Source organism: Periophthalmus magnuspinnatus, chromosome 19, assembly GCF_009829125.3.
Source record: "Periophthalmus magnuspinnatus isolate fPerMag1 chromosome 19, fPerMag1.2.pri, whole genome shotgun sequence".
NCBI lineage: Eukaryota > Metazoa > Chordata > Actinopteri > Gobiiformes > Gobiidae > Periophthalmus > Periophthalmus magnuspinnatus.
Window position 1 is genome coordinate 25,000,275 of NC_047144.1, and position 14,786 is coordinate 25,015,060.

The following is a 14,786-nucleotide window of genomic DNA, read 5'->3' on the forward strand; positions in this document are numbered from 1 at the left end:
GCAATCAAAGGGAGTTGTATTCTGGAAAATACCACAAAAATATAATCTTTTGCAATGAAACAAATTGAAACTACTACTACTAATTACTCAACTATACTATACTTATAGAATACTACTATACTTACTATAAACTTGCAAATTATCACAAATGGCCCTCAACTGACGCAACTTTGCACAATACATGATAAAAGTTATTATGAAACAAATGCCAGTCAAACTCCTGTCTAGACACAGACTTTTAAACCATGGCCCCATGGTATCATCCACAAAGAAGCTTCGTTAAGTAGTAAAACCAAAATAAAGTAAGTAAATTATGCAAGTCAAAGTCTAGCCATTATTGTGCGCCCCATCCACCCCAGACGCTCCTCTTGAGAATATCCCCATTGAAGGCCCGCTCTTGTAAAAACTCTCCAGCATCTGCTTCCCGTTACCTTGGAGATGCTGTTTCTTCAGCCTGTGGGGCTTGCAGCAGACCGGCCCCATGTCTGCGCAGCCTGGTCCCGGGCCGCTAAGTCCTTCTGTGAGCAGCAGGCAGCACCGGCAAACCGCACCGGCCAGTGAGGCATACTCGTGCCAACCAAAGCCGTCAGACTACTTCCACTTCTTGGCCTTCACTTTTTTAGTGGGGCCATTCACACAGGCTTTTCTTCCCCCGTCCTCATTGAGCAGTGCGGGCAGCAGGTCTGTTCTCTCAGCCCCCTGAGGAGAAGCAAATCCCTGAGGAGGACTAGGACAAGGCTCTCCCTCTCTGTCCCAGTCTGTCACTGAGTGTGCGCTCAATGGGAATGGGCCGGCTTTCTCTCTCTGCCAAACAAACTTGTCCACACAAGACAGAGCAGACAATGCTAATCGATCTCTGAGACACTGACAACACACTTCAGGCCTTTTCTTTTCTCATTCACTCTGTTAATGGCACCCACAGTGGGGCAACGTCACTGTCAGGATCTTCCACTTCCACTATTCTCATTTCTTTGAAATTGTCAGATTGTAGCCCACATTCCCTTTGTGTATTTTTATTCAGAATGGGCCACAACACAGACATGGAGGTGTAGTTCATGTATACAATACACAGAGGACACAACTTGGGAACTGGGTATAAAAGTTGTTGGTCCACTAACCCATATTTAGACCACCACACGCACCTATAGAGACTAAAGCTTGTTTGGTGTTGTCTAGTTTTTTCAGTATGACAGGAGTTGATGTTCCCTCCACTGAGAAGTTGGCTCTGATTATACCTGAAGTGCTGTTGCCCTGTGGACAGTAAATAGTGTGAAAGGTGCTTCCGCTTCTCTTTGGCTGTCTCCAGAATTATTCTGTACAATAGAATACCACAAGTGTAGGTGTCTGTGTCACACGAGTTTAGGTGTTTGCACAAATCAGTGTTGTGGGCAGTTTTTTTCAGACGGCTTAATTGCTTCACATAACAAGGCCTGCAGCTTTATTTAGCCTTTAATCTCAAAGCATTTAGAAATATGTTTTATGTGAGCTTTTATATTTGCCCACCCTGAGACTGGAGCACATGACTGAGCTTTGTTTTGGGCCACTGCTTTGTTTGTCTGAGAGGAACAAGCTTTTAATTCCTTCTCAGTGCCCAGAGTAACCTCTTACTTTTCTATGACTTAAGCACTTTTTCAGCATAAATAGAAGTAGATTTGTGGGTCTTGTGCCATGAATTACAAAGGACTGGAAGTGAATATTACATAAATACATGAATACATAAATATATACTGCATACAATGTATATTCCTTATTGTGAACATCTGACAGTGAGGGTACTTCTTAAAGCTGCTATCTTTCTTGTATCTTTCTATTACAGAGGTGCTGTCTCCTCTGTAAACATGGTTTGTGGATTTATCTCCTGTGACCAAACACACACACATAGTGGTAGAGGTGCACAGGTCATCAGTCACTGACAGCACCCTGATGAACAGTGTGGCTACTGGGCTCTTTTGAGGTCAGGTCTTCTATTACACTACACACTAGAGCAATGAAATAAATAGACAAAACTCTCAGCTGATTTATCAAATCCCTCCATCTTGAGCCTTTTGCACATAGTTATGTTCTGTCTGGAGATACAATTATTGTTTAAAAGCAATTAAGAGACTTTTATGTGTAAATAACAGACTCAAAAACAAACACTATCTACCTGTCATGATGCACACATTTGTCATAACATTGCACTTTGTTTTAGACTGTTGGGGAGAAAATGAATGAGGACACAAGAATGACAAAGTACACAAAAATAACATTTTTAAATGATTAACTTGTCAGTTGTAGAGTTGACGATGACACTTGTAGCTGTTCATTATCTATAAGCAGCCATGCTCTGGAAGTCCCCAGTAAAGTACTTACAAACAGACAGAAGTAACGATGATGATACCAACGAGAAGGGCTTTTGTTCTTTGCTCTAAGAATACTTTTTTTTTACTTGAACAACTGTACAAGGAAAAGCATCAACAACCTCCAACTCTTAAATCAAATTTTCCTTCTTTAATCCTTATTAATCACAACATGGAGGGTAGACCTACCTTTGAAAAGACATGCTTAGCTTGTATACAATTTGTTTCTACTTCTTGATATCTGTTAAATGACTTCAGAGTATAGCATGAGTTGTGGGCCCAGGATACAGCTCTGGCATTTTGCTTCTTGTGTGAGTGGCTCATGTTAAAAGCTCAGTGCATTCACACCAGTCTGTAATGTTGACTGGCCATAAACAAGATACACAGAGGCTCACAAGCCTAAACACTGAGAGAGACCTCAGAACAAACACTGGCAGTGAACTAAACCATCACTGGCCCTGGATCCCTGTATTTTATCCATATAGAGCTGTTAAAAGTATCAATACCTGGATAGTAATCAAAACTAGATACTAATTTATTAATCTTTGATCATCAGAACTTGTTTGAGGCCGCATGATAATATATATAAAATAAAAAAATAAGAAATTACTATATTTGTGTAGGAAATTCCGTTCTATGTCATAAAAATGTTTTTTATGACCACTGTGGTAGTGAAATTGGCTTTGAGTATCAATCCTTATCCGTAGTCTGAAAGACAAGCTTGAAATTTTAGCATTTTTTAACACTAATTTAGACTCTGTAAGGTTGACTCTGTGACAAATACATGAAGCTGCAGTAGTCACAAAGGTAGAATGTATTGCAGAATATATGGAACAAACCAACCAGTGTTTTGCCCCAAGGTGAGACTTGGTGCAGCAACACATGAAATATGGCGTCCCCTTAAGTGTACCAAGATGTACGGCCCACAGCTGCTCCAGAGATGGAGAGACCATTTGGATTCTATTTATGTTATTTTCCCTTGTGTAGCATTGGCTTTTTCAGAGATGTGGTTGTTCACTCAACAAAACGAGCTATCATGTCGACTGAAAACAAGTTGCTTCTGAAATAAGCAAATTATGTTGTTGTTATGTTGTTGTATGTATGTTAATTACTTTTTAGATATTGTGGGGACTGACAAAGAGCTATAAAGATTGTGTTTTGTGACTGATAGGTTTATCTAAATCATTATACAGTTACCGTGACACTTAGCAAGGTAAACTATTCTAGTTCTTGAAGAAGCCTGCTTAACTCAAATGTGTAGATAAGATTAAACTTGGTTAACAGTGCTCTCTGCTGCATAGACACAGAATAGCACTTAAGGGATATGCTATGCTAAACAAGATTTAATGCACAGCGACAGCCCAGGCAAACCTTTACATTTATAATCACCATTGACTACATCGCATAAGACCTGAGGGAATTCTCTTTGACAGTTACTGATGTGCAAACATGAATATCTTTCCATATTGACCAAAATTGTTCAGGTTGTCCTTGGATTTGTGTCAAGATACATTATATCTAAAGTGTATGCACAATAACTCAAAGTGCCTTCAGTATATAATATGTCATCATAGAATATACACCAAAAATAATTTAAATTCAGTTGTGCTAGATGAGATATTTCTTCACAGTCTTCATTTCAGCAGCGTCATTTGAATTGCATTAAATCAACATCTAACCTTGTAATGTGACATGGAGGAGGAATCAAAGACACTGGATTTACATCTAGCTTTGTACCAATTATTTATTAAGATTATATAGACAAAACATGCACATTATTTTTACATTACTATTACTACAATTATCAAATTAAATGTATATTATTCCTAATCAGAGTGAGCCAAAACACAAACATGTACAAATCGAATTAATACCTTGAGCCTTAGCACTGTGCACAGAAATATTAATGGCCCTCTGTTGTAAAGGATGCCTAGGGCTGCACAATATCAGAAAAAATGATAAATGTAACTGTATATTAATGCTACTATTACTGGTAATGCTAACGCTGCAAGATCAATTGCAATCAAACTGAAATTGCAATTTGAATGGAGGCAATTAGCAATTTTTTTGAAGTACCATAAGAGTATCCTGTCTTTTTCTGCATAAAAACTGGCTAACCCTCCAGTTTAGATCTGTACAAAAATGTTCTGAAATGTGATTCTTGTGTTACTTTGACAGTTCATATTTCAGTCTTTTTGTCAATTCTTCCAGTGAAGATGTGAACTTTGATCTGATTGCAATTCTTGTTGGAAAAATCGCAATTAGATATTTTTTCTAACTTGCTCAGCCCTACTTAATTCCACTGTAAGATCTAACAACCATTTGTCACGCACAGGCATGACTAAACTGATACTGAACAACTAGTTCTTTGAATTTCAGATCCATCAAAGCTGCAGATGCTATTTCTTATCCTGCATGTCACACTGCATGGGACAGAATTGTCATTTTTTTCTCTCTCCTGCAATCCATTTACCACTTCTGATGACACAATCAGACGGTGTGTTGACAGATCAGCTTTGAATCACACTATTCTCACACAGCTCCGGTCCCTAGTTCCTATCTCCCTGTGTGTCACTCGGACATCACATCTCTGTCATCATCTCTGTCCCTACTGCCATGACCTCCATTTGTCCCTCCCACCCCGCACAGATGAGATAAAAAAGCACTACGGTCACAAAAAGAAGGAAGACACTCACCTGGTACTATCTCAAAAAGGTGTCTGCCTGCTTCGTCTGGATTGGCGTTCAGTTCATTCACCTGGCAACCTTGTAGAGGTATGAATCCCTGTAATCATAAAAAAACACACAAAAAAACCCACATGAGAATCTGTATTTAATATTGCACCTAATTGGCAAGTCAGTATATTTATTGTTATTATTATTTTTTTTATTTTATTTTAGTCATTACTTACATAAGTATTTTTGTGGCATGTGAGGTATTCTAAGCATATCAAAGATGTAAATAATTTCTTTCGGGATTTTATGGAAGGAATTACTCATGGAGGCCATTTCTAAGATTTGCTGCATTGGATGATGGCCCAAATATTGTTCATTACGTTAATTTATAAGGGACCTGCAAGATCCCAGGATTTATAAACACCCAAATACACTGCCCCAAAAAAAAAAAAAAAAAGTCACCACCTGGATTTAACTCAGCAAATAGGTACAAGCCTCCTGCAGTTGGTCAGGTCTAGGTTCAGTCTGTGCTCAAAGAATGAGGTCAGCTGACACCTGAATATACTGAATGACCAGGTTATTCCATCAATGGATTTTTTTCTTCCCTGATGGCACGGGCATATTCCAAGATGACAATTGCAGGATTCATTGGGCTCAAATAGTGAAAGAGTGGTTCAGGAGCATGAGAGTCCAAACCTTAACCCCATTGAGAATCTTTGGGATGTGCTGGAGAAGGCTTTGTGCAGCGTCAGACTCTACCATCATCAATGCAACATCTTGGTGAAAAATTAATGCTACACTGGATGGAAATAAATCTTGTGACATTGCAGGAGCTTAGCAAAACAACACCACAGTGAATGTGTGCTGTAATCAAAGCTAAAGGCGGAACAACCGAATATTAGTGTGTGTGACCTTTTTTATTGGTGGCAGCTTTTTTTTGGGCCAGGCTGTGCATATTAATACTGCTGCATAATCTCTGCTAACATCTACATTTAATTCTCAAAAACACATTTTTATATAGCACAGCAAACAAGCAACCAACTGCTCCACTTGAACATTTAAACAGCACCTCCTCTCACTGAAAAAGGGACCATCACAGATTATCCAAATACATTATCCAGATCAATACCCATTTGTTTTTGAGAACTGTGGCCAGGCCGGCTCAGAAGCCATGCCAGAGCTAGTGCTTGGGCTCCTGTTAAACAGCACTCTGGCACCCTCCATCAAACGGCCAGAGGAGCCTGCCAAATCGCCCCCACCTGAAAGCTCAGCTGCCACCAGCATTAGTCGTCATGGAAACAAATGGAGGGGCTGGTGCGGAGGAGAGCCAGAGCACAAGGCAGGGCAGGAGCCATTGGGAGAAGAACTCCCAGGGGGCCTATGTGCTTGGAATAACAGGAGTAGCTGGCCGGAGATGAATGAATGGATAATATGTATAGCTGGAACAGTTTCAAAACACTCCAAATATAAGGTGAAATGTTTCAGAAAATAATACAACTGAATATTTTATATGTTTGATATAAGCAATTAAACCTGGGATTGGATTAGAGGAAATAATCTTATTCTTTGCTAACAGAGAGCAAACACACGTGTCAAGAGATGTGGACACACCCAGCTTAACCTGATTTACCCATCAGCATCATTAGTGCTGCACAACATCCCACTCCAGAACAGATATCTGCCTCGCTGTTGTGGCCAATAACCGATATTTGGCATTACCAATATTAAGCTTTTAAAATGTGTTGCACAGACCAGTTTTTTGTTAAGTCATAGTGAAGTTTACAAATGAAGTTATCCCTTTTGTTAAAATAATACAGTTTATTTATCTTGGTTATAAATTCATATTTTCACTCATTAGTTCAAAAGACATAAGACTGATGCACTGAGGACAAACTGGGAACAATATATGGACACTGCAGGAAAAATATTGTTATATATCTGTGAAAATCCTGTGGAAATGAAACAAAATGAGGTCTGTACATAAGAATCTAAAGTTAAACATATTCTCTTGTTTTGCCTGGAGGAGCTTGTAATTCGACAGCATCTACCAGTATTTTCTGTATGCTCAATCAGGTATAAATTCCTGCGGCGGTATTACCTTTCTTTCCACCAATTATCACATTTCCCCTCTTGGTCGGGGAGGTGGTCTTCCTCTGTGAAAGCCCCCCATTGCTCCCTCGCTTCAATTTCCCATCGATTAGAAGATGAGATGCAAAAAAAAAGAAAAAAGAAAAGAGGCCAGAATGGCACTTTGTCACGAGGGGGGTTGGTGCAATGCTGAATTTTCAACCATGTGTGTTATTTGAATGCATTGGGGGATGCAAATCAATAGACGCTGAATACGTATTGGCAAGCACTGATTGAAGGCAGTCTGTCAGGGCCTTCAGTCTTTTGAATGACACGGCGATGGGGGGACGTCTGCTGCGTATGTTAAAGGAACTGAGTGAATCAATACAAAAGTGTCGGATGAAGAATTCAAAGAGGTGATTATGACGGTGCTCCAAAAGGCCATGTCCTGTTTGAGGGTGGGGTCGGGTGGGGTAGGGTGGGTTGTCTTGATTGGAGCACCCCCCCGCTTTCTTTTGTTGTCGGATTACATCATGGCATCATGTTACAGCTATGTAAGCCTGTCAGCCACGGGCCATCCTAATGCGTTTATTTGACATTGCTCAAAGGAAGCCATGCCATTGATTCCAGCTAATGTAATTGTAATAAGTTACTAATGGAGTGTGTCATATACTGTTATTTGTGCTAATGCTCTAACATGGGTTGGGATTTGTTGTCATGGTGCTGAGTCATCATCACCGAAGGGTATTTACAGCTATAAGAATGACACATGCTGAAATGTACACGAAGTGGCTGAAGAAGCAAAGCTAACATATAAGCAGCATCGCTATCTTACAGAGTTACGGTCAATATAGATTTATTTCAGGAAGACCTATTGTGGTTGTGTCTGCTATACAGTGGTCCCTCGCAGGGCCGATCCTAGTCTTTAGGGGGGCCCTAAGCTGAATTTGCCATTGGGGCCCTCACCACTTCAGTACCGCGTATTCATATTTGACAAAATTAAGACATCATCACAACCAGTTGTAAAAAGACTGAAAATTCTATAGGCTCACAACAGCGATAGCCACAAGTACTGTATAATAATATAAAAACAGGAGGAAAGGGGGATCTGCCAGAGAAATAAAAAAATTCTGCACATTTTTTTCTTGGTTTCTGGTGCATTTTAATGTGTTCTATTTGACTAACGTGTCATAAAATGCAGAATTGGATATAGTAGCCAAACGACATATTTAAGCAAGGTACACACATACGTCAAAATCTTATCACTCAAAGTAGGGATCTAAGTTAGAGTTGCATAAGAGAAACAGCTTGGACATAACATCAGATTTATAATCATCATATCAATTGGAAGGACTGAATATTAAATAAGAGAGGATTTTAGGATCATATTATTTTTATGTTTTTTGTCAGGCTTTGAATGCAGAGTTGAGCTACAAGACATAAATTTGCATACAAAATTAGCGGAGATTTCACGTAAATGCGCATATTAATGAATAGGGATGCACAGATACCGATACCAGTATCGGGTGCCTGTCTTGTACTCGTGAATGGACTTTCAATACCACTGTAGCTGTGCTGTCTGTTGTTTGGCGCACTCAGCTCATCTCTCCACAGAGCAGTGAGCTCTGAGATAGCAAAAAGATGCACATGAAGCGTAACATTGAGCACAGCTGTAATCATATGTGGCGGTCACATGACATATACAAATATTTAGCTCTCTAACTAACGTTGCTCTAAAAATGTGTTTTATAGTTCACAGAGGATATCAGTGCAGCTCTTGTGTAGTAGCGTGCTAACGTCGCTAAGTGGCACTGGTGACTATTTGCTTGTGCTGCATTGTAACTTATTATTAACAAACACATTCAGTGACTGAATAGAGTCCAGAGCTTTCATAGCATGTTCATAGCATAGCATGTTCATATTGGTCAAAGTGTTGTAGTGGTAAAAGTAACACAACCGTCACTGTGATGCCAACAGTGGCTTGTTAGCAGTTACGGTGTTAGCAGTTAGCGCAGCAGCAAAGACAAAGTGGCAAATATTAAAGCCAGATGCTAACTACTAGGCTATACTATAAAAATCACACAAAATATAATATATAATCAAACACCAGTAAAAATAATGTCTTCAAGCGTATTTTTACTCAGTATCGGGTCAAAATGAAGTACTTGTTTTGCAAAAAGTGATATCAGAGCATCCCTATATGAGCATTCACAACACATTCAGGACTCATTCACAGGTGGTTCTTTCGTCCAGCAGATGTAACAGAGGTTTCTACCATAATCAGCGTTGTTAATCTGACACAGGAGCAGTGACACTTTAACTACACTCACATCATCTGATGTTTAAAGACAAAAGGACGAGCCCTGGCCCCTCGCTATATCGCTGTCCACCTTTCATGGTCTCGCTGTTTTGTGGATTTTTTTAGTGGAATTTAACATGTTTTTTTACAGTGTATGAACAAAATGTACAAATTTACATAAATGTTGGATCAACACTACAGCGGAACGACGCCAGGACGAAGAGGCTCGGTCAGAGGAACTGTGAAATACACGAAAGTCACTATTAATTAATTAAACAAGAGAGAAATGTGAGAAAATGTTAATGCCTGTCTGAGAAAAGTGTAAAGTGTGTGGTGAGGGGTTTTACAGCTACAAAACATATATAATAATTATAAAAAATCAAGGTGACTACTTCTCAGATTCGTCCAGCAGATGTTGCGGGTTATTTTTAGAACGTGACCCCCTGAGATAAATGAGGGACCACTGTGTAGTTATAATCTATGACACCTGTGGATCATTATGTTATAATTTACACATTTTAAATCTCAATGTTCATATAAAATGACTCAATAAATTTTTTTAAAAAGCAGCGGTGCCCAATGGGAGCTGAGTTGCTGCAAATGTCATCACAACAAAGGGCCATGTAACTGTTTGCCCCTCTATGCATAGCTGCGGATCACACTAGTGAGTAGCGGATTTTCTTTCATTTGGACCAAAATGATGCTGCTGAATCCTACGCGTATCAAAATAAAATAGAAGAACAATGTTAAAATGGAAGAACAACAGTAACGAACGTCTTAAAAATAAGTAGTAACATGGCTAAAAGCTCTGAAAAGTCGATTTTGCGTAGGTCTTCATCTTACATACTAGATGTTGGTGTTCATGTTCTATAACAGAAATGTCACAAATGTTTAACTTGATTCTGAGCAAAGACTGGATTTGCAGATTGACTTATATGATGTTAATGATCTAATGGCTTAAAGCTCTGTATGGTGACAATAATCTATCCTTCTTTTAAATGTATTGTTACTGTCTGCTTCTTAATAGCGTCTTAGGGTGTCTTTTTTTGGAATGTCGCATGTCGCAGTCAGGAGTTGTGTTTTTGCAACTGAGAGAGTTTTCATGTCCAGACATGAGTTTTTGAACCTTTTTCTGCTCTGTTTCATTTTAATAGACCTAGTAATGACTGAGATATACCTCAGAGAACATTTAACTAGTTGCTTCTTGTTGGAGTTATTTTTGTGGGGATGGGGTTGCTCATTTTGGGCTTTTTTTCAAATACCTGGTCGCTTCTTGTTCTTTGAAAGTCTAGGAACATTGATTTCAGTAAATTTCCTTAAGTAAATATTGTTCTCACTTGTGGTTTGGTCTCTTCCTCGTCCTTGAAGAAGTAGAGATGATCAGACCGTAGTACAAACCACCTTAGCTGCCAGTTCTTCATGATACTGCGCTGCTTCTTGAGCCAACCGGCCTTAAGCGCCCCCTCCTGGAGGCCTGGAGAGCCTGGCCGACATGGGCCCCGTGATACGTCGCCCATCACCATGCTCTTGGACCTGGCTGTAAGAAAGACATTCATTCAAATTACATTCAGTGTAAGACTGTGCCCTCTCCATTTAATTATACTGCAGCATGTTAAGCAATCTCCTGCCAACCCCGAGGAGGCAGGAGTTTGAATACATTATGTGTGTGTCCTTGGGCAAGATGCTCTTACATTTCATACCCATGTCCATGTCGATTGTTTTTGACAATATGGGCAGCCAACATACACATTTGCTCACTGCAGTGATTCCTAAATCAATATGTGCATTTCCAGACTTTAAAAACAATAGAAGTAGGTCTATCTAGTTAGTTCCTAGTTCTCGCAAAACTCTGTGTCACTTTGTTAATATTATGTTCATGAATTTTTGGATGAGTGGGCAGCTTTAAGTTTTTTTCCGAGGTCAAAGTAAAACAGGGGCCAAAGCGCAGCCAATCACAGGTTAAAAAGGTTGAATTAGATGATATACTTACAACATAAAAAAACAAAAATAAAATAAGAGCATTATCTTCAGAAAATCTTTCCTACAGATATCAACTAGACAAGCAGTAATGTTAAATTCATCCATGTAATCCAATAAGTACACGCCTTTAGGTACAATTGAAGTCTTTTCCTTCAGTCTGTGTGCAAACAGATGCTAAGTGCTTCAATGCTGCACGCCTTTAGCCTTTGGATAGAGAGGGACCGGGGGCAGCTCAGCCATCAGGCACAGATAACAACCAGTCAAAAAAAGACCAAAGAAACACACACGTCCACACATACCCCGTGGTGAAAGGGAACCCCCCTTCCATTTTAGAGGTCCTTGGGAGAGCCCCATTGTATTTTGCTGGAAGCCAACAGAATAGCACAGGCTTTTGAGCTTCCATAATAGGCCCACATGGGACTGGCTGACTCCACTGTGTGTGTGTAACCTGAGCTCAGTCAAGGACACTTTTAACAGCAGCAGCAGCAGCTCTAGTGCTTCAGCCTGTCCTTGTGTGACATCAGCCTGGAGAAATACGTGTGCAAGTGTGAAGAAGACAGGGGCCCTTTTAGCATGTCTGGCCTTTGTGTCTCCACTTCTTCTTCCAAGCTAGGAGGCAGTGTCTTTGCTGGGATAATTAAACCGCATGCATAATTCAGTTAGTTCTAGTTAAAATATAAGTATTTAACAGTCGCCGTGAGCAGCTTCATCCTCATTAATTACAGAGCGGGTCACACTGGGCACACCCTCAAGGACGGATCAGATTATTGCTTCACTTATGAGCCATGATGAACAGTTTACGGCCACTGACTCTGCACTGCCCCTCAAGTTGTGAAGTGAACAAGGAGAATTTAAATGTCAATTGACGCGTATCTGCTTATTGTTTCACTGCATATTTAGTTTAGGTGCTTAATGTTTACAAGAAAGCATCGCTAATCCATGTGGAGGGCCAGAAAGTGAGACGTATTGTGCTTCTGTGTGCTGTATAGTTATAATCTATGACACCCGTGGATCTTTATGCTATAATTTGGATATTTTAAATCACAATATTCATCTAAAGTCCGCTGACTAAGTGCCTAATGGGAGCTGACGTCACTGTAAACGTCATCACAACAAAGCTATCTTATGGAGAGCTGCAGATCACACTAGCGAGCAGCAGATTATTTTTTTCATTTATTCCAAAATGACTATGTAACGCTGCTGACCCTTACACGATTCATCGATTAAGAAAATAAAATTAGAACAACTAAGTACAGAGCAGTGGGTGTATGCTGGTGGTGGTGAAAACGAGGATTTGTGGCAGTATGGTGTCTTAAAAATAAGTGTTTAAAGATTGCTTGAATATGCACAAATCACTCCAAAAACAACTTCATAGGGAAAATGAGAAGGAAACAACTGTAACATAAAACCTAAAACACTTTATGAAACCTTTGCTGACAGCGATGACATTCATGACAGCAAGGAGCAGGGTGATGTTGAGCCCAGACCATTGACAAGTCCATTTCACGCAGTACTAATCCCATGTAAAGCCAGAAAGAGCAAATTTCAGAAACGCTTTGGACTCAAAAGTGTTTCTCTGCACGGAGAGGCCGCCTCTACAGATACAGCTGGAGCAGAGGCACATGAACAAATTTTAAGCGATCATCGAGGAAGAGGAATATAAGCCTGAACAAGTTTTTAATATGGATGAGACAGGCTTATTTTGGAAATGAATGCCTTCTTGCACCTTTATAATACCGTAACGAAGCCAAAGCCCTAGTGTTAAGTGTTAAAGACGAGGAGGATGGACTAACACTTGATCACTTGGCAACTCTAATGAGAATAAGTATAATAGAAGGCATGTCTGTTTATGAGAATTTTCTCACCCAGAAGAAAAAACAGTTCCAACAACTACTCATAAATATGTTCTTCACTCGAAAAAAGACACTTGCCTTCAGTGGAAAAAGACAAGGCAAGACACAAAAGTTCAAATAATTTCATATTGTTACATAAAGCTCCAGTCACTTTAGGCTCACTCACAGAGAGAAGAGAAAACACAACTAAGAGTTACACTGTACCATATATTACTCAAGTAGAAGTATGAGGCCTTACAAGTCTCAGAAAAGTACAGTTTTATTCTAAAGTGACTCCAGTAAATGTACTTGAGTAATTATCTAAATGTAACTGAGTACTATCCACCTCTGCTGCACAGATTTCATGTGCAGTGGTTCCAATAATAAACCGGCATCCACCAATCCTGACCCCAGCATAGAGAGGCCGAGTGAACCTGGTCTGGACTTTGTGAAGGAGGCTCATGGTACTTTCAGAGACGCTGTAAAAATGCCAAAACCCCTGCACTGTGGTCCAGGTAAACCCCGATTCTGGACGCGAGCAGACCTGAGACCTGGGACTGGACATTGTTAAACCAAAATGAATAACTGGTTTTGGTGCAGTATAAGACCCAGGATTTATCATTGTTTCCAAATAAACATTCATGAAAGAGTCCTTTCCTCTAAATCTCTCTGTATGAAACTGCTAGATAAACCCTCCACAAGTAACAGCGACCCGTCAGACTCTCTCTGCTCAGGACCTGACACCAGTCACTGAATCTGTCTGGATGATGTTCACTCATATATGTTACTCTTCTGTTTCCATCAGATAGATAGAGATAGTTTGGTGTAAGATGTGTTTGGGTCTAGAGTGATTTCTGTAGAATATTGTAAGAAGTCCTCTCTGGAGTTGAGTTCAGCTGGTGGCAGTGAAACCTGGACTGGATTCAGAGTGAGCTGGAGTGTGTCCCTGAGGTTGGACACAGCTCTGGTCACTTCCTCAAAGTCCCCTGTGTGAATGGTGGCTGGCTCTGTGCTCTGTGTGTGTGGGGACAGTGAAGCGTAGCGCTGTATAAACTGGTTATGATCCTGGGTGAGGTCCAGTGTGTTCAGCTCAGAGAGGCTCCTCTTAATCCCCCTCACGTCCTGCTGCAGTTGGTCCTGGAGCTCTTGGACTTGGCTCAGTTGGGTGCCCTCCTGGGAGCGGATCTGCTGCCCCACTTCAGAGCGTCTTTTCTCCAGGAGAAGGGCCATGTCTCTGAAGCTGTCGTTGCTGCACTGCACTGCTGTCTGAGCAGAGCGCCTGATGTCCTGGGCCTCCTGTTGGAGCCTCTTTAGGTCTGTCTCTTTGTGCTGGAGGCTCTAGAGCAGCAGGGCCCTCCTGGCCGGCAGCTCTGCCTGCCTCTGAGCCCTCTCTGAGACAGAGGTCACTATATCATGACCCTTATGTTGGTCCACAGAGCAGAAGGAGCAGAGCAGCTGCTGGTCGCTGCGGCAGAATAAATCCATGACTTTGTTGTGTTGAGAGCAGATGTTTTCCTGGAGCCTGTGAGACGGCATCACCAACTGCTGATTCTGTAACGCCGCATCATCATAATGAGGCTGTAGGTGGCGCTCA

The 14,786-nt window shown here is 40.6% G+C and overlaps 1 protein-coding gene across 1 annotated transcript in view; it reads right to left on the bottom strand.

The window, feature by feature from the left end:
• The window catches only part of si:dkey-191m6.4 (rho GTPase-activating protein 22), a 45,381-nt gene that overhangs the window by 14,260 nt on the left and 16,335 nt on the right, over positions 1-14,786 (bottom strand). The window contains exons 2-3 of the mRNA XM_055229606.1: positions 10,718-10,917; positions 5,036-5,123 (exon numbers count right to left, since the gene is read on the bottom strand). Coding sequence (XP_055085581.1) covers positions 5,036-5,123; positions 10,718-10,917 — 288 coding nt within the window. The remainder of the gene's footprint in view (positions 1-5,035; positions 5,124-10,717; positions 10,918-14,786) is intronic.